The sequence below is a fragment of the Acinonyx jubatus genome, chromosome C2 (genome assembly GCF_027475565.1).
Source record: "Acinonyx jubatus isolate Ajub_Pintada_27869175 chromosome C2, VMU_Ajub_asm_v1.0, whole genome shotgun sequence".
NCBI classification, from domain to species: Eukaryota; Metazoa; Chordata; class Mammalia; order Carnivora; family Felidae; genus Acinonyx; species Acinonyx jubatus.
Genome location: NC_069384.1, coordinates 386,618 through 407,881, shown reverse-complemented (window position 1 = coordinate 407,881; position 21,264 = coordinate 386,618). Strand labels below are relative to the sequence as shown.

The 21,264-nt window shown below is 52.3% G+C and overlaps 1 protein-coding gene across 8 annotated transcripts in view; it reads left to right on the top strand.

Moving 5' to 3' along the window:
- Nucleotides 1–21,264, top strand: part of PCNT (pericentrin) — a 133,157-nt gene that overhangs the window by 69,585 nt on the left and 42,308 nt on the right. For 5 of the 8 annotated variants that reach the window (XM_027041350.2, XM_027041346.2, XM_027041351.2 and 2 more), the window contains 14 exons: nt 769–920; nt 3,522–3,682; nt 3,898–4,130; nt 5,792–5,954; nt 6,591–6,803; nt 10,670–10,702; nt 12,285–12,514; nt 13,089–13,199; nt 13,313–13,330; nt 14,068–14,274; nt 16,395–16,553; nt 16,817–16,969; nt 17,947–18,039; nt 20,028–20,852. In XM_027041350.2, coding sequence (XP_026897151.2) covers nt 769–920; nt 3,522–3,682; nt 3,898–4,130; nt 5,792–5,954; nt 6,591–6,803; nt 10,670–10,702; nt 12,285–12,514; nt 13,089–13,199; nt 13,313–13,330; nt 14,068–14,274; nt 16,395–16,553; nt 16,817–16,969; nt 17,947–18,039; nt 20,028–20,852 — 2,751 coding nt within the window. The remainder of the gene's footprint in view (nt 1–768; nt 921–3,521; nt 3,683–3,897; nt 4,131–5,791; nt 5,955–6,590; nt 6,804–10,669; nt 10,703–12,284; nt 12,515–13,088; nt 13,200–13,312; nt 13,331–14,067; nt 14,275–16,394; nt 16,554–16,816; nt 16,970–17,946; nt 18,040–20,027; nt 20,853–21,264) is intronic. The other 3 variants (XM_027041349.2, XM_027041355.2, XM_027041348.2) reach the window with 2 other exon arrangements.

Below are 21,264 nucleotides of genomic sequence, written 5' to 3'. Positions count from 1 at the left end.
CTCTCACTCTGCCCCTCCCCAGCTCATGCTCTGTCTCTGTCTCAAAAATAAATAAACATTAAAAAAAATTTTTTTAAAGCATAAATGTGTATTTATACTATTTTTTTAATGTTTATTTTAGAGAGGGGGAGAGAGAGACAGAGCACGAGCAGGGGAGGGGCAGAGAGAGGGAGATACAGAGTCCAAAGCAGGCTCTGTCAGCACAGAGCCCTGTGCGGGGCTCAATTTCACGAACTGTGAGATCATGACCTGAGCCAAAGTCAGACGCTTAACTGACTGAGCCACCCAGGCGCCCCTCGTGCATTTTAAATGAAAACTTGGGATGGTGTATATAATGTGACCCCTCTATGACCAGACTGCTTGACTCTCTAAGCCTCTGGCCTCCTTGTGAGAATAACCTCTGGTGAATTTGCCCCTTCTCTCTTGTGTCTGGGGCAGCCTAGGATGTTCATGTATTCTGTTTTTGTAGGCAGTGAATATTGGGGGGGAGGGGCAGTCATATTAGTAATTTTCAACTTTAATCGCCATCATATTTTGCCATATTTTTGTTAACAGGGATGATGAATGTTTCTTACAGAAATTTATTCTTAACTAAATTGTTTTATTATTTTTTTAATTACTTAAAAAAAAAATTTAAGTAGGCTCCACACCCAGTGTAGGGCTCGAACTCATGACCCTGGACATCAAGAGTTGCATGCTCTACCAACTGAGCAAGCCAAGTGCCCCTAAACTGTTGTAAATAAAGCTTTAACAATTTTTCCTGAACAGCTGGAAGACCAAATTTTATCCTTAAGACATGAGGTAGAAGAGTGCCATTCGGAACTGGAGAAGCTACAGCAAAGGCATGAAAGGGAAAACCAGGAAGGCACGAATCTCATTTCGATGCTGAAGTCTGACATTGACCTGTCTGACCGTGAAAGGTCAGTCACATGCTCCTCTCTGTTGCTGCTTCCCCAGTGCCTTCTCCACTAGTGGGATGGGACCCTGTGCCACATTATTCTTCTCCAGAAAAGTACTGAGTAACATAACAGACACCTGTATACCCACCATCTCACTTTGCCAAATCTTCACATTTTTGCCAGATTATAAAATTTGTTATAATGAGGCATTAACCTTAGAATTTAATTGCCAAATATCTTACCAGCAAAAATAGGTTTATTCAGGAATAACAGAGAATTGGAGCCAGTAAGCCAGTGCGACCCAGCTAGGGCAACACCACAGGCAAGTCTGGAGAATGGAGCAGAGGAGGCTCTTATAGAGGAAAGGGGATTGGGGCTTTCCTCAACAGAAAGTCCATTGGAGTAAACTGGGAGCCGGGAAGTTTAGTGGCTTCTCATTGGCGGGCTGTGACTGTCTCTCCCATTGACTGAGCTGTGACGGTCTCCCATTGGCTGAGCTGTGACTGTCTCCCATTGGCTGAGCTGTGGCAATGTCTCATTGGCAGAACTGGGACTTTCTCATTGGCTGGGCTGTTGCCTGGACAGGAAGAAACCTTCCTTCCTCCAGCTGGGATAGTGAAGTAGTATCCTGGCAAGATGTCCCTCTTCCTGATAGGTCTGCAGTTGATAGGGCACCAGAGTTCCCCCTGCTGGCCCCCTGACTCCACTCTAAACGAGTTTTTCTATTAATTTTCACACTTAACCCCTTTTGATCAAGATCTTCCCTTGAATGCATTGCTGATCAAGAGTCAGGTTTTTCACGTTTAGTGGTTTTGTCCCTCAGTGCCGGGAAGGACCCTTCTTGGTTGTTCTGTCCTATGTCAGGAAAGGCTGGCTATGGGGCTGGAGGTGACTAGAGTGCTGAAATTCGTCATAGTTTCTTCTTTTTCCCCCAATGTCCTGGCTCTTTGCAATAGCAGAAAGTAGATGGTTTTTGGTTTCGTTTAGGGGCCATCACTTGCAAGATTTGAAAGTTGAGGATTTCAGCAGTCTTTTAGGTGATTCATGTAGGATATGAGTAGCTGGTTTGCCATAGTAACTAAATATGGGCAGTTTCCCATTCCATCCTGGTCCTTTTAACTAAAAGAGATAGATCCCAGTTCACCCTGTTAGAAAAAAACATATAGTGTTGAATACTACCCAGGTGGATTCAACATAAAGAAAAACCAGCAGAATAGTCTCAAATGACAATTTGGAGTCCATTGTAGTAGTGATGAACAGGTTCGTCAGGCTTTTGTGTGCAAGCCTCAATTTTGTTCCAATCAGTAGGCTTAGAAAAAGCTATTGTAATTGCTCAGTGATTTCCAGTGAATTTTCTAGCATTCTGACAAGTTTAAGGGCTTGATTCTCTACATCCCCTTCAGGATCCCCTTCAGGATCCCCTTCTAGATTTCCTTTCCTTTGGGCTACTCCCAAAGGAAAGCTAGTCATCCAGCATTTGGCCTGGCCCTCACCAGTAGGCATGTGGACAAATTGATGTAAATGTGAGAAACCAGGTTGGTTTCTATGCAAATAACTATGCTAAATAAACCTGGGGGGGATCCTTGGTTCCTTTAGGGAACTCCTTAACCATGGCTCACAGTTTGGCCTTAGACCAGAGAACGTAAGAAGCCTGAGGTTTATTTAGATTCTCAGAAGACTTAACTTGAGAGAGGCAGCTTTTAATAGGTTCAGGAGAGGCGAGAGTGGAAAGAGGTTCAGAGGAAAAGGGAAGTTTGGCAGAGACAACAGAGGAAAACGGCACTGGGAGCCGGGTCCCAGCACTATGTGGCCGCCACATGTCTGCAGAGAAGATTGGGGGCGGGGGGGGGGGGGGCAGGTAAAGAGGCCTCAGAAGCCATTCTTACTTTTCTCAATTGTTTGCATCATTTTAGAAGTAATATTTTGCAAAGAGGCAAACTTAGAATCCTGAAAACATCTGGAAGCCTTGATATACCTTTTAAAATAGCCATCCCATTCAGTTTTTTGTTTTTTTTTTTTCCTTTTGTTAGGGAGCCATGGCTTTCTAATTCAGTTTTGAGGAAAACAAGCTTAGGGAGATCAAAACTTCCTCGTAATGGCCATCGAAGTTCTAAATTACTTCTGGTTAAGTCAGTTCACTTAGTTATAAATGCACATGTGGAGGGACCATCGTTTTTTTTAGCATAAAACCAGCTAGAGTCCTGGTAGGGAGGGTACCCCTGAAGCATTTTGATGGCTGGGATCTCTAGTCTTAGAGGGTTTTCTCTAGAGCAAAGAGACCAATTCCTCAACAGCACAGTTTCAACAGGAACAGCCCACTCCGGAAGGAATCAGACCCAAGGCCAGCACAGTTCCATTGCAAACAGTCTGATCCCAAACAGGAGTGGGACCCAGTGCCTACACATTTCCAGCGGACACGTTTGGCATAGGAACGGTCCGGTTCCAAGAGGGAGTTGGACTGAAGGCCAGCACAGTTTAAGCTGAAACCTTTCTTTGTCCTGCTAGGCTGGTAAAATGCAGTACCCAAGTGCACGGTACCTTTTTCTGCTGCCTCCTGGGCTGTGTCCCTCTTGTCTGAGTCAGTCAGGATCAGGGTCATGGCCTACTATGTGCTTCGTTCAGGAGAGCTCTCCGAGACACTCTGCGGAGGCTGCTCGGGTTGTTCGGAGAGACGCTGAAGGCCGCCGTCACCCTGAAGAGCCGGATCAGTGAGCGCGTGGGGCTGTGTCTGGAGGACGAGAGCCCGCGTGAAGTGCGGCCCAGTGGCCAGGGCCCATCTGCAGGTGAGCACTAGGACGGCCCTGTGCCCGCAGACCCCGGGCCGGGGTGCATAGCACCATCCTCCTCCTCCCCGCTGGGGCAGGGCTGGACGAGCTCCCTACGCCCGAGACGGGTGTTGTCTCTGGGACCCGGGTGTGCTCGCCCTTCCGCAGCGCTGGTCGTGCGGGCTCGCTGGCCACATGGTGTATGCAGGTCCCAGCGTTTCCTCACTTCGCAGTACCGGTGCTCGAGGAGACGTGGCCTGAGGCAGCCCTGCTGGAGCTGGACAGAACTTTGCCTGAATGTGCAGAGGTGTCTTCAGAGGCTGAAATTAGCAGTCACGTCTGTGAAAGCTTTTTCATGAGCCCAGAAAATTCACTGGAGTGTGAGCAGCCAATTAGGAGGATTTACCGGAGCCTTGGCCTGGCAGTGGACGGCCTCCTGGAGCTGGCTCTGGACTCCACCAGGCAGGTGAGACATGGCTCTGTGCACCGTCTGAACAGGTCTGTGACCCTGATTTAACTCCTGTTAGTGTTCCTTGTTTTTTGAGAAGGACAACAGGTCGAACAAGTGGGTGGATGGAATGGTTTGATGATCTACAGTTGATGGGGGAGGGTCCTGCAGCCCCCAGGTGCTCTGCCGGGCACTGTACATGCAGGGCTAGAAGGAACATTGTCACTCTTCCCGGTGGATCCGGCTTCTCGTGTTCACTCCTCCTCTGGGCGTTGGGGGACAGAAACTCCATTCTGGGTGTGACCCACCTTCCCCACATGTCTTTTTGATCTTCTGTCAGTACCAACCATACTCTGCTCTGTGTCTTTACTAAGTGGGAGTCTTTTCTGAACCAGAATTTCTGAGGCTGTGGGACCGCCGTGCACAGAGAAGAGCTGAGCGTCTGGTAGATCATGCGGTTGGGCCTCTCGCTTCCACTCTGCTTTTATCTCCTGCACCGTTTTAGTTTCGGGATTGTCACTAGAAAAGGGAATTGTTTGTGTGAATCTTTTAGAGCATTTTAGACAATTAGGAAAGACATTAAATATGAATGCATGAGAAGCAGTATAGCAATTTTTCCCCCATTCAGCCCAATTAGAAACTAAACATTTTTAGCCAAGACATTGCCATTCACATCCTAGAAATACTTAAGCAAGTTTTCCCTACTTGGTGAGAGTGTGAGAAGAGGCAGCTTAGGGCTGTTTTCAAGGGAAAACCAGTAGATTCCCTCAGAGGCTGGTCTGGGGGTGCAGTGAATATGAGGGAGGCCCAGGCTAGGTGCCCAGGTGTCTGTTGGCACAGCTGGGCACAGGTATTTGGATCCAGAGGTTAGTGTGGGCCCTCCAGGCTGGAGCTGGCCTGGGAGCCTCAGAGGGCACAGGAAGGCATGTCTGCCAGGGGAGGAAGGGGAGATGGGGACCCAGGGCTGAGTCCTGAGTGGGTGGCATCCAGGGAGGCCCGGAGGGATGTCAGGGAGGGAGGATGGGTCTGCAGGTGGTGAAGACGTGTCAGATCTTCCCACTGTGGTGACCAGCCCAAGGAGAACTTCCTCCCAGCCCGCCCACCCCAGGCCTCCCCATCTCCTCCTCCACCTGTGGAGCACCAAGTGGTCGTTCCTGCCCAGGTTCTAGGCTCTCGATGGACAGTTTTGTGATCTTTGAATATACATTCTCCTTAGCTTTATTGTACAGATATGTGGTATCAGTAGTTCACGAACATGTGAATTTTCTATGTAGTATTGTGTCTATGTGCAGAATTTTTCCTTCTTTTTTTTTTTTAAGTTTATTTTGAGAGGGAGAGAGGAGGGGAGGGGTAGAGAGAGAGGGAGAGAGAGAATCCTGCAGGCTCTGTACTATCTGTGCAGAGTGTGACGTGGGGCTCAATCCCACCAACCTGTGAGATCATGACCTGAGCTGGGTTCAAGAGGCAGATGCTTAACCCACTGAGCCACCCAGGCTCCCCTGGAATTTTACTTTATTGAAAATTGTTGAATGAGTAGGTTTATTTAATAATTGACCTAATATTGAATGCCAAAATGGTTTCTTCCGCAATATTTGTATTCTACTTCTACACAAGTGGAATTCTGTTGACGTTAGCTTTATATTGAAGTGCAATTCTGGTTTTCAAATGTGTTTTAACAGCTGGAGGAAGCACGTCAGATTCATTCTCGTTTTGAGAAAGAATTTAGCTGTAAGAACGAGGAAACAGCGCAGGTCGTTAGGAAGCACCAGGAGTTACTGGAGCGCCTGGATGAGGAGAACGCGGCCCGGACACGGCTGACGCTGGAGCTGCACCAGGCGCGGGGTGAGCGCCGGCTGCGGGCGGGGAGGGTCTGCAGGGGCGCGCCGGCCAGAGGCACTTGGGACGGGGAAGCATTAACGGAAGCGTTCAAAGCAAAACGTAAAGCTGAAATAAGACAGATGGCGTGAGGCCTCGGGGACTTTGCTCACAAAAGCCGTTGCACGCGCAGGCTCTTCGCGGGGGCCAGGGCTGTGGCAGCGGGTAGGGCCCAGGCGGGGTGGCTCTTCTCTCCGCACTTAACCTCTGCCGCATCCCAGGCTCACAGCCTCGGAGCGCTGCCTTACGTGGCGAGAAGGGAACATCGGTCCTGCCCCAAGAGGTGACATTTGTGACCCCCATGTTTATGGTGTCTGGTGCTTACGTGCTAGACACTCGGCATGAGGGGTGTGCGCAGGCGTGTGGTGGGGGTGTCTTGTACATGGCTGCTCTCGGGCTGTCACCTTGTCCGGTGACTCCTGCACGTGCTGGGTGCGCTGGCCTGGTGCCATCCATCTGGGAACAGGACCCCGGGCGTGACCACTCCGCTCTCGTATCCCACGGCTGACATCTCGCTGGGGCTGGGATGCCCATGTCCGGCCCGTCTGCTCCTTTTGCTTCTCCAGCAAGCCCTTGGCAATGGGTCTCTCCCCGTCTCCTCAGGTCTCATCGAAGGGTTCAAGGTGGAGCAGGCCAGCTTGCAAGAGGCGCTGGGCCAGAAGGAGACAGCCGAGCAGGGCCTCGCCGTTGAGCTGGAGAGCCTGAGACGGCAGCTGGAGCGGGCGACCCAGCAGCAGGCAGAGCTGAGGGAGGAGAACTCTGTCCTGTGGACCCAAAAGGAGGCCTTGGCCACAGAAGCAGGAGAGAGAGAAGATGGTAAGAAATGCTGGTTCCGCGGCCGGAGATGGGAGCTGCAGAGGGTGGGAGCAGGGGCCGCTCTCACTCACCAAGGGCCTTGGAAAGAAGGCAGGGGCCCTGATCAGGGTGGCTGGTGCAGCGTCCTCCGCGTCGCTGCTCCGTTAGAGAGACGGCTGGCCCTGGTGGCCCCTCAAGTTCTTACAGCAGTGTGAGGCCAGAATTGCCTCTGGCAAACAGGAGGCCACTGAAATGTCACCAGCCTGTTTGAGATAAATAGCCATGGCAGTGGGAAAACACAGGCCACTTAAAATTTTTACTTAAGATTTTAAAAAAAGCGCCTAACGTTAATCTTCAATAGGAAAACGTAGTTTTAACAAAAGTTCATTTTGATTTCAGATTATTAGAGGTTTTATGTTTTAAACATTTAACACGTGAACAGTCAAAATGGAAGGCGTCCAGGTCATTGAGTCCATAGGCGGCGGTGTCCTCAGGAGCAGACGTGTAAGAATCAGCTCCGTGTGGGTTCAGCCTTCCCCAGAACCATGTGTCTCACACCCTCGCCCACCAGGGACTCCCAGTGTCCCTGTGCCTCCTGTGCCACCGGCCCATCTCTGGGTTTGTGGCTTTCAGACAGCTTATGGGCGCACAAGTCTGCTTTGTGGTACAGCCTTGACCAATTCAGGAAACTCTTTACTCTTCCCCAATTTTTGTTTGTTTCAAATTTTTATTTAAGCTCTAGTTAACATAAATGGTAAAATAGGTCTCAGGAGTAGAATTCAGTGATTCATCACTTACGTATGACACCCAGTGCTCATCCCAGCAAGTGCCCCCCTGGCCCACCTCTCACCCACCCACCTGCCTCCATCAAGCCTCAGTTTGTTCTCTGTTGTTAAGAGTCTCTTGGGGTTTGTTGCCCTTTCTTCTCTTTTTCCCTCCGTTCCCCTATGTTCATCTGTTTTGTTTCTTATATTCCTCATATGAGTGAAATCATATGGTATTTGTCTTTCTCTGACAGACGTATTTCGCTTAGCATAACGCACTCTACTTCTATCCACGTGGGTGCAAATGGCGAGATTTCATTCTTTTTGATTGCCAAGTAATATTCCATCATATATACACACCACATCTTCTGTATCCATTCATCTGTTGATGGACATTTGGGCTCTTTCTATAGTGTAGCTGTTGTTGATAGTGCTGCTATAACCATCAGGTCTTTTGTTTTTTCTTTTTTCTTTTTTTTTTTTTTTTAAGTAGGCTTCATGCCCAGTATGCAGCCCAGCATGGGGCTTGAACTCACGACCGTGAGATCAAGACCTGAGCTGAGATCATGAGTCGGGTGCCTAACCGACTGAGCCATCCAGGCACCCCTAAACATCGGGTCTTTTCCCCAATTTTTAATTCTTTTTGATTTCCTTCATTAATAAACAATCAGCTTTTGGGATTACTAATCATTGCCACTTTCTTTGTCCTCCACTTAATTGGTTTTGGGCCTTGTCTTACTTCTTCTTTGTCCTGTGCGCCCTCCTGGGCAGGTGCTTGGCTTGTGTCTGCCAAGGCTCACGTGCTGCTGAGGTGTGGGTCTGGCGGACCTGTGGCTTCTTTGGGCAGAGCGAGTTGTGAGTGGCCTTGGCTTCCACCCACATGGGATGTTTCAGAAGGTCTGTGTGTAATCATTCCAGACCTCATCTTCTTGCTTGACTTGCTATTGGTGACATCAATCTACTTATATGTTCCTGTCACTTTTCTGACTTTTGATGTAAATTTTTGATATTGAAACCTTAATCTGGCTTTGTTTTATCTCTTATATGTCATTTTCACCCTTTATTTTCAATCTCTTTACACCTTTAATTGTGTCTTGTGGATCTCCTACTAATGACTTCTGCAGAGCTAATCTGGGATGTCTTGTGTGCGCTGTGCCCACAGCCGCGGGGTCCACCTCTGCTCCTCTGGTGCTTGTCACCACACTTCCCACGTCTCTCTGGGTGGAAGGGACCTACCTCTGCTGGTTGTGAAGCTGTGCATCCGGTTCTTCTGTGTTTGCTCCTTCCTCATTCAGGCCGGTGTCCTGTGTCCCCTAACACTGACCTGTCCTGTTCTCTCCTGGTTCTGTCCCTGCGCCTGGCCGTGCTGTTCTCAGGCAAGGCTCCATTCACATGTGGGAGGATGTGTGCAAGTGGGCAGGTGTGTGAGCAAGCATGTGAGTGTGGGTGTGCACCTGTGAGCATGTGTGAGCATGAGTGTGGGTCTGAGGACTTGTCAGTTATTATTTTTTTAAACACGTTTTCTTCTGTCTTGGAACTTCTCATGGGCTGCGCTTCCCAGTGGGACAGACCTTCCTAGTGCAGGGCCCCTTCCACCCGTTCTCAGGTGTTACTGCCCCGGCCTGCATGTATGTGGGGCGGCTAGGCCCATGCCCCATCCATCAAGATCGAGCTTACCACCGTGAGCATGGTGGTAAGCTCTAGGGTGTTGGGACTTCAGGGCCGGGGCCTGTGGGAGACACAGACAAGTGGGACCAGCTGAGTGACCATGTAGCCCTGTGCTGGGGGACAGCCTTGTCCTCGCTGCCTGAGGCCTGAGTGGCCCTGCCTCCGTGAGGTCCGTCCCCAGACGCTCTGCCACACCTGGGCCTGGCCCTTCCCACGCGTCTTCCGGCACCTCTGTGTCTCTGGTTACCCCCTCAGACAGGCCTGGCCTCCTGTATTCGGCCACAGCTTCCAGAGCCCCGGTGCTCATTGGCAGAAGAGCGGGGCCAGTCTCTGCCCCTTCCCTTTGTCACCAGTGAAGTGTACTTCCTGTGCAGCTGGGATCATCTTACATCGTCAGCCCCGCCCCCACTCGCATGTCTTACTGTGACCTCTGGTCCTTCCATTCACCCAGCTGCAGGATTCTGTGCTTCTGTGTGGGGACTCACGCATGTGTCAGTTGTGTGAAATGCTGCCCACCAGCACAACACAACACCTCCTGACCTTCTCTGACTGTGGGCTCCCCCAGGTGTGGCCCAGGGTGTGGCCACTTGGTCCTGATTCTGCTTTGGGTCCTCGTGAATGTTGACCAACTTTCCAAGAGTTCTTGGAGGTCCTGGTGCCATGTGGCGAAATTCAGCTCTGCCTCACCTCTTGGCGTGGTGTCTTGTGGGTGTGAGGGGTGTCTCGTGGCTGCTTTCAGGGCGATGCCATCTGTCCCACGGGGGCTTTTTTGTCTCCTTTAAAAGTCAGCGCCAGGGTGCCTGGCTGGCTCAGTGGGTTAAGCATCTGACTCTTGATTTCAGCACAGGTCGTGATCTCATGGTTGGGAAGACTGAGCCATACATTGGGCTCTGCGCTGACAGTGTGGAGCCCGCTTGGGATTTCTCTCTCTCCGTATCTCTCTACCCCTCTCCTACCTGACTCACACTCATGCGCGCTTTGTCTTTCTCTCTCAAGATAAGTAAATAAACATTAATAAATAAATAGAAGTCGGTGTCAAGTTGTTGGGCAACCAGGACGCACTGCAGCTCCAGGGCACCAGTCTGCCTGGACTGCTGTCACAGGAGGCGTGGACGGGCTGCAGACAACAGGCACTGGCCGCTCACAGCCCTGGAGGGTGGGGTCCACGATGAAGGCGCCGGCACGCCGCCTTCTGATAAACACCAGCCTCTGCACCGTGTCCTCACTTTTGGGAGGAGCCGGCCGCTCTATGGGGTCTCTCTTAGGCTCAGATCCCATTCGTGAGGCTCAACATACGGATATTGGGGAGGGGGGTCACAGACGTTGAGACAATCGTCACGGTGCTACAGAAAAGCACAAGTGTTAGAGACCGTCCAGGAACGCAGACACTCCCTGGAACCCTGTTGTCTGACTTCGTGTTTCCACTCTGAAAACGCTGTGTGTTTTCATTCATAGGCATTCCTGTTACCATAGCACATGAGGACTCAGGTTTGTAAAAACAAACAAGTGGCTGCCGTGTGATATGCATTGTGTCTGCACCAGATTTCCCCAATTTTTTACCAAAAAAGAAAACTACTTCAAAGCTTTTGTGGCAGACTGTTAACAACAACAACAAAAAGCCAACTTTAATCTTTAGTATTGATACATGAAAATGGGCGAGCATTTCTGCTGCGGCGTGTGCTGCTTGGGCGGGGTCGGGGGGGTGGTGGCCCTGGAGGCCCCGGTGGGTGTCCGTGGAGGGGCTCGGGGACCCGAGTGGAGGTTCTGTGCTGGCCCGACTTTGTAGGTGGCCCTCAGCGTGGCCCGAACGACCACAGGACACCTTCCTTGCAGTGCCACTTGCACGGAGGCCACGTGCGCTGGGCCGCCCTTCCTGCGGCACGTGGCTCTGAGGATGGTCCTGTCTGGGTGCGTGGCCGGGCAGCACTGACTCCAGGGGTGCGGATGTCGGTGTTCTAACTGCATGTTTAAGGCTAATTTATCATAATTGCTGAGTTATTCGCATGAAGTGGTGATGGTAGTTTGCCATAAAAGATTGACAAATTTTTATAAAACGACATGAGTCTTGAAAGCATAAAAATGTAAGTGAAAACTATTGAAATTAAAATTCACTTTAGAGATGGTTTGAACACTTCAGGATTCGTCAGAGGCAAGCCTCCTTTTTTTATAGGTGCTTACTAATTTCCAGTTTCTACTTGGAATGTGGCCTTATCATCCAGTTAATTTTAGATTGGCTTTGATTTCCTGATGGCTGGACCCTGTTCTCTGAGACACCGCCCCGGCCCTGCATGCATACTGAGCATGTTTACAGTGAACATCCGGGCGTGTGTTCCCTCTGATGGAGGTTTTAAGTTACATTTTATTTTTCCATATTGGAGAGTATACATAAAGGAATAATTCCTGGAAAATTAGCTGATACGTCTTTTGGGAATACCAAGATATATTCTTTCAGTCTTCAAAACGTTTTATTTTAGCCAATCTTAATTAAAAAAATTTTTTTAGTGTTTATTTATTTTTGAGACAGAGAGAGACAGAGCATGAACAGGGGAGGGGCAGAGAGAGAGGGAGACACAGAATCTGAAGCAGGTTCCAGGCTCGGAGCTGTCAGCACAGAGCCCGACACGGGGCTCAAACTCACGGACCGCGAGATCGTGACCTGAGCCGAAGTCGGCCACTTAACCGACTGAGCTACCCAGGCGCCCTAGCCAATCTTAATTTAAAAGGCAGTTTTTTTGGTTTGTTTTTGCAGAAGTACTTGACTTTATTTTCTCCAGGTATCTGGCTAAATACGGGCTCACACTGGCTCTCAAAGTGCGTGTCCCCTCCCCGGCCGTGGCTGTGTCCCCCTGTTTCCAGGGGGTGGGGTCTGGGAGCCTCAGGGGACGCTGTGCCCCCAGCCCCTGGCCAGGCTCTGGTCTGGGGCCGCTGGGAAGGCTGGACGTGGGGTGGGCTCTCTCCTGGGATGTCCCTGCTGTGCGGGGACGCTGCCAAACACATTTTGTTACCGCTCTGGCCCACGTACCCGCCCCGAGCTATGGAGCTCGTGTCCCTGTTTTCTCTGCACTTGCAGCTCTTCGTAGGGAGGTGGAGTGTCTAACCCAGGAGCAGCTGGAGGCCAGGAAGCAGTCTGAGAAAGACCGCGCAGTTCTGCTCTCGCAGATGAAGGTGTTCGAGGCTGAGCTGGAGGAACAGCTCTCTCGGCACGAAGCGTGTGCCAAGCAGGCTGAGGAGCTCTCGGCGCTGAGGCAGCAGATGGCGGCTCTGGACAAGCATCTGCGGAGCCAGCGCCAGTTCATGGACGTAAGCACCTGGGATAGGTTGTCTCTGTGGCCCCGGAGTCATCCTCATAGCATGAGGTCCCACGACACAACGTTGGGTTCACGTGCGGCCAGATTGTTGTGGTCCCGTTGCTGCTTGGTGCTCATCTTGGAGGTTGTCCACGTTTGTGATGTGTGACTGAGGGGCCCCCTCATGTGCATGGCCTGGGGGGCCTCCATCAGCCCAGGCTGCAGGCCCTGCGTGCCCAGCACCCGGGAGGCGCCTGTAGCTCCCCCAGTTGGGCCCAAGCCGTTTGCTTTCTGTGACGTTCCTCCCGTCCACGTTCACAGGCCTCCCCGCCTTGCACCTGCAGGGCCGTCCCTCTGCGTTTCGCTATGCTTCACAAAGTGCCCCGTGACTCGGAGCCCATTCCTTGGGTAGTGACATGCGTGTGGAAGGGAAGTGCTGGCCGCAGCAGTCCGCATCTGAGCAGGCTGTCCCCTCCCCCGACCTCGTGCAGCCCCCTCCCCTTCGGCGGGAGGTGGGTGCAGCCAGGGGAAGCGCTGTGTCCCGCCAGCGTCTGTGAGCTGTCCCAGCAGACCGCCTTTCTCGACAGGAGCAGGCTGTCGAGCGGGAACACGAGCGGGAGGAGTTTCAGCGGGAGATCCAGAGGCTGGAGGAGCAGCTCCGACAGGCGGCCCGGCCACGGGGCCCATGCGTCCACGATGTAAGTCAGCCCGTCACACGCTGTACCCGTGGGGTAGCCATCCTCTGTGATGCTTTGAAGTTTTACCTTTCGGTTTCCTTGTCTGCCTTCCATGTACCTGACGACGACCACAGGAGCAGCTGGATGAGGAGGTATGGCGTGTTGCCCTCCCACCGCATGACCCGTGGGGCGGGGGAGGCCAGGGGCCCTCTCGCACGTGGGCTCGTTGCTTGCTTGTTTCTCTTGCTTCCTTTTGCTTGGAGCCCGACTTGCCTGCTTCCTTCTGCCTGGCATGGCTGCAGCTGATTTGCCTCTTCTTTTAAAGCATTACACATATTTTGAGATGATTGTGGATTCATTTTCAGCTGTAAGCAGTAAGACAAACGTCCCGTGCACCCTTCACCCACTTCCCTGGGGTGATGCCCACAGAGGTCGAGCCGGGAGCACAGCCAGGACACGGATGTGGGGTCCCCTCCCACCCACTAGCCTGGCCTCTGTGTTAGTTGTGTCATGTCTGCAGTTGCACAAATAGACAAGCAGTTTGTGCCCGTGTGAGACTGATCTCCTTCACTCGGCCTGGCTCTCTGGACCCTGCCCAGGGGGCTGCTGTGCCCAGAGTCCTTTCCTTGTATTGCCGAATAGCTTTTCCTTCCCTACTAACAAGATTAACTTTGTTTTCCTAACAGATCTTGTGTTATATTAATATTTTTCTACGTCTTTATTGAGAGAACACCCGCATTACAATTTTCTGTCTCACTAGGCTCCTGGGTGTAGTCTCCGTGTAGACCACTCGTCAGGATCAGTGTTTCCTCAGTTGTGTTGTATGCTTTCTTATTTGGAAGACGGCTGTTTTAACTATTGTATTTCTCAAGCAATTTCTTTGTTTTAGGTTGAATTGCTACAAGAAAAGTTGAGAGAGAAATCAGATGGGTTTGACGAACTGGTTATAAAGAAAGAATTGGCAGACAGACAAGTGTTAATCCAGGAACAGGAAATTAAACGTCTCCAGGAGACCAATGCCAGCTGCCGAAGAGAAGCGACTGAACTACGAGAAGAACTGGAGAAGCAGAGAAACACCGTGAAAGCGCTGCAGCAGGTAGCGGCCCTTGTCGCGTGGAGGCTCTGTGGGGTCTCGGTCGGGGCTGTCGGCGGGGCACCTTCCACCTGGGCCGCTGTGCCCGCACCGTGCCGGGAGGACCGGGGGTTGGCAGATCCATAGCGGGCCGTGCTGGACTCCACTGCGGCCTCATTTCCTCTGAGGGGGTGTCCCCTCGTGTCTCACTGGCTGCCGGCCAACCCTCTGCTGCATACACTTCACTGCTTCCGGTCTCTTGACGGTTGTTTGGGGCCGGGGGGGGGGGGGGGTGGTCCGCACAGCCAACATCCAGTTCTCGGCAGACCCTGGTGGGAGGTCGTGAAACTCAGACACCATCCACCTGGAGGTGGCGTCAGCCCCCAGAGGAGAGGGGCTCAGTCCCACGAGACTGCCCCCTCAGGGGCCGTTGGCAAGTCCTGTTGTACAGATGGAGGGTCCTGCGAGCCCCTCCTTGGGTTCGGTTAATTTGCTAGAGTGGCTCAGTGCTCTCCGGGAAACCGTTCACTCACTAGATCACCAGTGTGTTGAGAAAGGGTGCAACTCAGGAACAGCCAGATGAGGGGACACAGAGGGCAAGGCACGGGGAGAGGGTCAGGAGAGTCCGTGCCCTCTCTGGGTGCACTGCCATCGGGAGCGTGCGTCTGTGGCACAGACATCGTCCTTTGTGTCTGAAGTTGAGGTCGAGGCGGACGCCCTCTGATTGCCAGGCGTCTGACCCAGCCACCCGGCCCTCCTCTCCAGCTGTTAGTCGCAGGAGTTGAGCTTGTGACTTTCATGTATTTCATGTCACCAGAGGTTAGACGCTTACTGGAAAAGTGGGGATTGGTGAGAAACCTTACTTTACAGTCGTTGGTTTGATCCTGTGACAAGTCCAGCTTCAAGGAGAGGAGAGTTTTGTCAGGTGTGTTTGGTTGTCAAAAATGCAGACGCCAACAGTTAACTGAGGTCAGGGGTCTTCCCGAGGGCGAGGACCTGAGCGGTTACTGTCTCGGGAGGGGCGCCCAGCACAAGAGGGGAGCCCTGCCCCTACTCTGGCCTCTTCTGTGCTGCCCGGGGACAGCTCGGCTCAGGGCGGCTGCATCAGTCCCTGCACCCTCCCCCCTCTGCTCCTGCTGCACCTGTCTCTCCTCCCTCCCTCCACTCTCTTCCCTCCCTCCTCCCTCTGACCTCTTCCCTCCTCCCTCTGCCCCTGCTCCACCTATCTCTCCTCCCTCCGTCCTCCCTCTTCCCTCTGTACTTCTTCCTCCCTCTCATCTCTTCCCTCTGTACTTCTTCCTCCCTCTCACTCTTCCCTCCTCCCTTCCTTCCTGCTCCACCCATCCCTCCTCCCTCCTCCCTCCTCCCTCTACCCTTTACTCCTGCCCAGTCCATCTCTCCTTCCTCCCCTCTTTTCTCCTCCATACTTCCTGCTCCCTCTCCCCTCCATCCCTGCTCTATCCGTCCCTCCTCTCTCCATTCTTCCTTCACCCCTGCCATCTCTCTTCTCTCTGTCCCTGCTCGCTCCCTCTTCCTGCTTTCCTCCCTTGCCCCTCTATCTTTTCTCCCTCCTCCATCTTTCCTCATCCCTCCTCCCTTCCCTCAGCAAACATTTACTGAGCATATTAGATGCTATAGGTATAAAAATGCCCCTTTTCCCTTCCACAAAGATGTAACTTTTTGTCCACTTAATTTATTGTGACTCTTTTGTCCATATTAAATGCCCTCTGAAAATTTTTAATGAGACATTAGTGTTCATCTTACAGATGTGTGGTGCCCTGATGAGCCATCGCCCTGTTTGTTGGCAGGTTCTTTGCAATTTTCTTCTGAATAGCCAACAGTCTAGAGACCACTTTTGTGTCTTCCTGAATAATTACTAAGGACGAATTTATTGCAGTGACCTCGCTGGCACACACATTGGCTCTCTGTTTGGGGTCACATCCTTCACCAAGCAGATCTGTGCTCTGCAGCACAGCCGGTCTATAGATTGTGTGTCTGGTGCGTGCAGGGGTGCACAGGTATGTGCAGTTGTGTGCACATGAGCTCCAGGAAGAGCTGAGGACACCGTGCACTCAGATCACAGTTTGAGGCCCCCAGTTCCTGGAGTACTTGCCTAAAGTAAATCTTCTTTTATTCTTAAACAGGATAAAGAGGCATTACAGGAGCAGCGTGGAGTGGTGTCCACACTGCAGTCTAAACTCGATGAGGGCAGTTGCCCCACACCTCCTGCAGGCACTTGTCCTGAGAGCCCAGAAGTCCAATTAGAGGCAGTACAGACAGCGCTCCGGCAGCGGGAGAGTGAGGCAAGTGTGGGGGGCCATGGGGGACTCCCCTCTGCTCAGGGCTGCTGGTGGCCTTCACTGCCCTTCTGTGTGGAGGGGCAGGACACCCAAATGATGCAGGAAGGGGTCTGTGTCTACTGTATATAACAGCTTGGTGTGGGCTATAAAATATCAGTAGCTCTTTTTTGCCGTGTACTTAAATCTCTTAATTTGTAGCTTTCATAATTATTAAGTGGACTAGAATGTTAGGTACTTTTTAATATTCTCTCTTATTTTAATGAAAGGTTTTAGACTTGAAAGAACAGTTAGGAAAGATTAAGGATGACTTGGTCAGCAAGCGCGATGAAGGGCTGCACCTGAACGTGAAGCTGGACACACAGAGCAGCCGTGCCTCCGTCAGCCTGCGAGAACTGCAAGAGGAGAATGCTCGCTTGAAGGTGAGCCGGCAGGCCTGCCCAGACACCAGGCTCCACGTCTGTGCCCGTGCCACCACCTGCCCAGGGACCACCAGCCCCGGTCCCAGACACTGTGGGCACCGAGGATAGTCCTCTGCTGCAGGCATTCAGGAGATGCCTGCCTTCTGCTCCAAGGTCTGAGCCGGGGTGGCTCTAGAAGCTGTGCAGGGGGCAGAGCCCAGGGCCACCTGGACCCCGTGCCTCCTGCACCAGCCTCTGGGTCTGGTGTGCGTCTTGAGAGCCAGTCTTGTAGAGGACGCTTGTTGGAGCTCAGCGGCAGCAGGGGCACACTTGTCTGACAGTAGAAGCTGTCAAGAGAAAGTAAGTGTTCACCACTTACCTGTTTGGGTCATTATAGACACCCTGTTCTCGGAGAGGTGATTTTTGGTTGTTAACCCTTCCTATGAGCAGGACAAAGAAAAATACTTGTATTTTTTTTTTAATTTTCTTTCTTTCTTTCCTTCCTTCCTTCCTTCCTTCCTTCCTTCCTTCCTTTCTCTTCCTTCCTTTCTTTCTTTCTCTTTCTCTTTCTTTCTTTCTTTCTTTCTTTCTTTCTTTCTTTCTTTCTTTCTTTCTTTCTTTCTTTTTCTTTCCTTTCTTTCGACATTCTGTTTTAAAATCTTCTAATGCCTTAGTGTAATCATGCTTCTGAGGAGACTCAGGGTGTAAAGGAAGCAGAATTGTGATGTATTGCGTACAGAGCCCTTGCCTGTGGCACCCCCGGTCGCTGTTGGGTGCGTGACCCTCACAGGCAGTGTCACATGATGCTGGTGACAACAGGGTTTGAGGCCAATCGCAGGCATCAGGCGTCCTTCAGTGGGAAACATACAGAAAGCCACTTTCGGATTGAATGCTAGTATTTACACTCATGGGTTTATTAGGGTACCGCACGTCTGCCAGGTCAGGGGACCGCTTCCCATAGTCACATTTTATTGGCGTCGCTGTGATTATTTCCACAGGCATTTCTGCAGAACAAAGAAAAGGAGATCATGTGTGTGAGCGAGCAGCTCGAGGCTCAGCTGGCCGGGATGGGAAGGGGCACGCTCAGTGAGGTAGGCCTTTCCCGGCACCCCTAGAACCAACATACCCCTCGGGGGCAAGTGTGCCGGGGGTGGGTGGCACCAGGCCTTGTCAGCTCTGCGGTGTCCCGCCTAGAAAGGGACCACTTCCCCCAGAATGGGGAGTACCACACACGTTGCAGGAGACCAGGCATGCGTGCTCTTGGCCCAAGTGTCCACCACCCTTGTTCTCAGTTCTTGGCCCGCACGGTCTTCCCTCTTTGGGCTCCGGGTGCCCCTCTCTGGCCTGCCTGCTCCAGCCGTGCTGCGTCCCAGAGGGCTCATCTCCGATTTAGTGCTTTACTCTTTAAAGCCACCTGCATGTGCTGGGTTTATATTTATGTATGTGTATATAATATATATATTTTTTTACGTTTATCTACTTATTTTGAGAGAGTGAGCGAGCAAGGAAGGGTCAGAGAGAGGGAGAGAATCCCAGGCAGGCAGCACACTGTCAGCATGGAGCCCGTCATGGGGCTCAAACCCACGAGATCATGACCTGAGCCAAAGTCAAGAGTCGGACGCTTAACCGACTGAGCCACACAGGAGCCCTAGGTTTGTATTTCAGGTTTTCTGTTTGTGTCGTGATTTTGGCTGGTCTGTAGCACCTGCCTTTTCATGTCTGGGTGTTTAGAGTGAATAAGCCCACGTCGTGTGCTGTCAGAATCACCCTTGAAACTCCCTTCAGGTGTTTGAGGGGAGACGAGAGTCTGCATGGTGCCCAGCACAGGGGGCACGCAGGCTGGCGGTGAGGGTCGCACCTCACCAGGGCCTACCTCTGCCAGCCGTACAGTTCTCGGTGCAGATTTCAACATGGTGGATGCGTGTGTGATGGATAGCTCATATTCTCTAAACCAAAACCAAAAATTAACTTGTTTTCTTTTGTTTTCAGTATTGGCCAGATTTGCATTTCAGTTTAAAGGAATTAAATGGCACTAGTGAAACCAAGAATTGTTGCGAAACCCTCAGTTTTCAGGAAGTGAACATTGGACTATAAGAAATTAGCTGGAGGGGCGCCTGGGTGGCTCAGTCGGTTGGGCGGCCGACTTCAGCTCAGGTCAAGATCTCGCGGTCCGTGAGTTCGAGCCCTGTGTCGGGCTCTGTGCTGACAGCTCAGAGCCTAGAGCCTGTTTCAGATTCTGTTCTCCCTCTCTCTGACCCTCCCCCGTTCATGCTCTGTCTCTCTCTGTCTCAAAAATAAATAAACGTTAAAAAAATTAAAAAAAAAAAAAGAAATTAGCTGGAGATGGTAAACTGGAGCACGAATGGCTTAGTCACTAGAATGGAGTTTGAAGCTGTATTGACATAGATTTCAATCTGATTTTCCACCTGGCAAGATAGTTAACACCTACATTTCAATTGTCTTATTTTCAAAGTAGCAGTAATAACATTTCTTACCTTAAAACCTTGAGGGTGACATTAACCAGCACGAGTGGAAACATTCTCCAAGGTCCAGGGGGGGCACAGCGCTAGGCTCGGAGCAGTCGTGGCGGCAGTGACGGCCCCATGCATGCACCTGGCTCGGTCCTGCTCTTCAGTGTTGCCAGTCCTCAAGCCTGATTTTCTTCATTTGTTTGTCTTTTAGTGTTAGAACCATGCCTAAAACCTAAAATCTCCCTTCAGTAAAACCAAGCAGATCGACGTTACTTGAATATTAAAAAAATACACATTAAGGGTGGTGACATTACTGTGGAGGTGCCACGGAGAGGCAGCCAGGGAAGCTCCCTCTGCCCATAGCGGTGATGGCACAGAGTGAGAGGAAGTGTCCAAACAAGAGGCAAAGTGGCCACCGTGGGTGTCCCTTCCCAAGCACTTTGGTAACCCTGATGCGGTGGGAGTGCAGCTTTCGGGTGTTTTCAGGTATTAAAGGTCATTTGTTAATTTGGTGCCACAGCTCAAAGTTGCTCCTGAACCTCAGATTAAAGGAGGGAAATTCTGAAGGTGGAACGTGTCATTCACCTCTGAACGTGCTTCTTCCTCAGGTTCCCTGTGACAGAAACTCAGAGATCGAGGAGCTGAGGTCCGTCATCGAGAATCTGCGAGAGAACCAGCAGCAATTGCAGAAAGATAAGGCAGAGGAGATGGAGCAGCTCCATGAAGTCATCGAGAGGCTGCAGAGGGAGCTCTCCCTCGGCGGCCCTGCGCCACTCGGGGCCCAGGTCAGCGAGCTGCCCGGCGACCCTGTGGCCAGCCCTGAGGCGCTGGTGGCGACGGGGCCCGCGGGCCGGCTGCTCTCGGAGCAGGAGCGCCTGCACGGCCAGGCCCTGGAGGCCCTGCAGCGGCGCCTGCAGGCCGCTGAGGAGGCCGCCGCGCGGAAGCTGGCCGAGCTGGAGCACAGCGCAGCCCTCAGGGAGGCTGAGGTCCAGGGCATGGCCTCCCAGATCCGAGCCTTTGAAGTTGCCCTAAAAGCAAAGGAAGCGAAGATTGCAGAAAGGGATTTAGAAATCGATGCTCTGAAGCAGCAGAAACTGGCCCACTCCGCCGAGCTGGAGACCATCCTGTCCGCCTTCTCCCGCTTCCGCCGTTCCCTGGAACAGCAGCCCCTGACCGCTGAGGATGAGCCCCCAGAGCTTCAGCGGCTCCGAGCGCAGTGCGTCCGCCTCAGCCGCCAGCTCCAGGTGCTGAACCAACGGTTTCTCAGGTGCCAGAAGGAGCTGGACAAGCAGCAGGCGCGAGGGGCCCACCTGCACCTTCGTGCAGAGGGCAGCTCCCAGGGACGAGGCCCCGGGGGCGAAGAGGCCTCTGATGACAAAGCGTCAGGGCAGGACGTGGGCACAGCCCCTAACAGCCGTGTCGGAGACCCACAGGTGGGCCTTGTTCCTTCCTGGTCCGCAGAAGGGACAGCCTCCGTGCATAGGGAGCTGGGGCTGGGGTGCGCTGGGGGAGCAGGCACACGGTGGTACAGGGAGCTTTGGGAGAGCAGGCACACGGTGGTACAGGGGTGCGTTGGGGGAGTGGGGGCACACACGAGGGTACAGGGGTGTGTTGGGGGAGCAGGGGCACACACGAGGGTACAGGGGCATGCTGGGGGGGGGGGGGGGCGGGGCACACATGGGGGAGCCAGGGAGCACTTGGCGCCTGCAAGAGGCCCTGACCCAGACCACAGAGCACTCTGGCTAGACCAGGGATGGTTGGATGTTCTGTCCAGGAGGACCTACTGTTCCTCCTCCTTTCTCTTTAAGTCAATGACTGTCCTTCGTGTGCCAGGCAGTGGGGGAT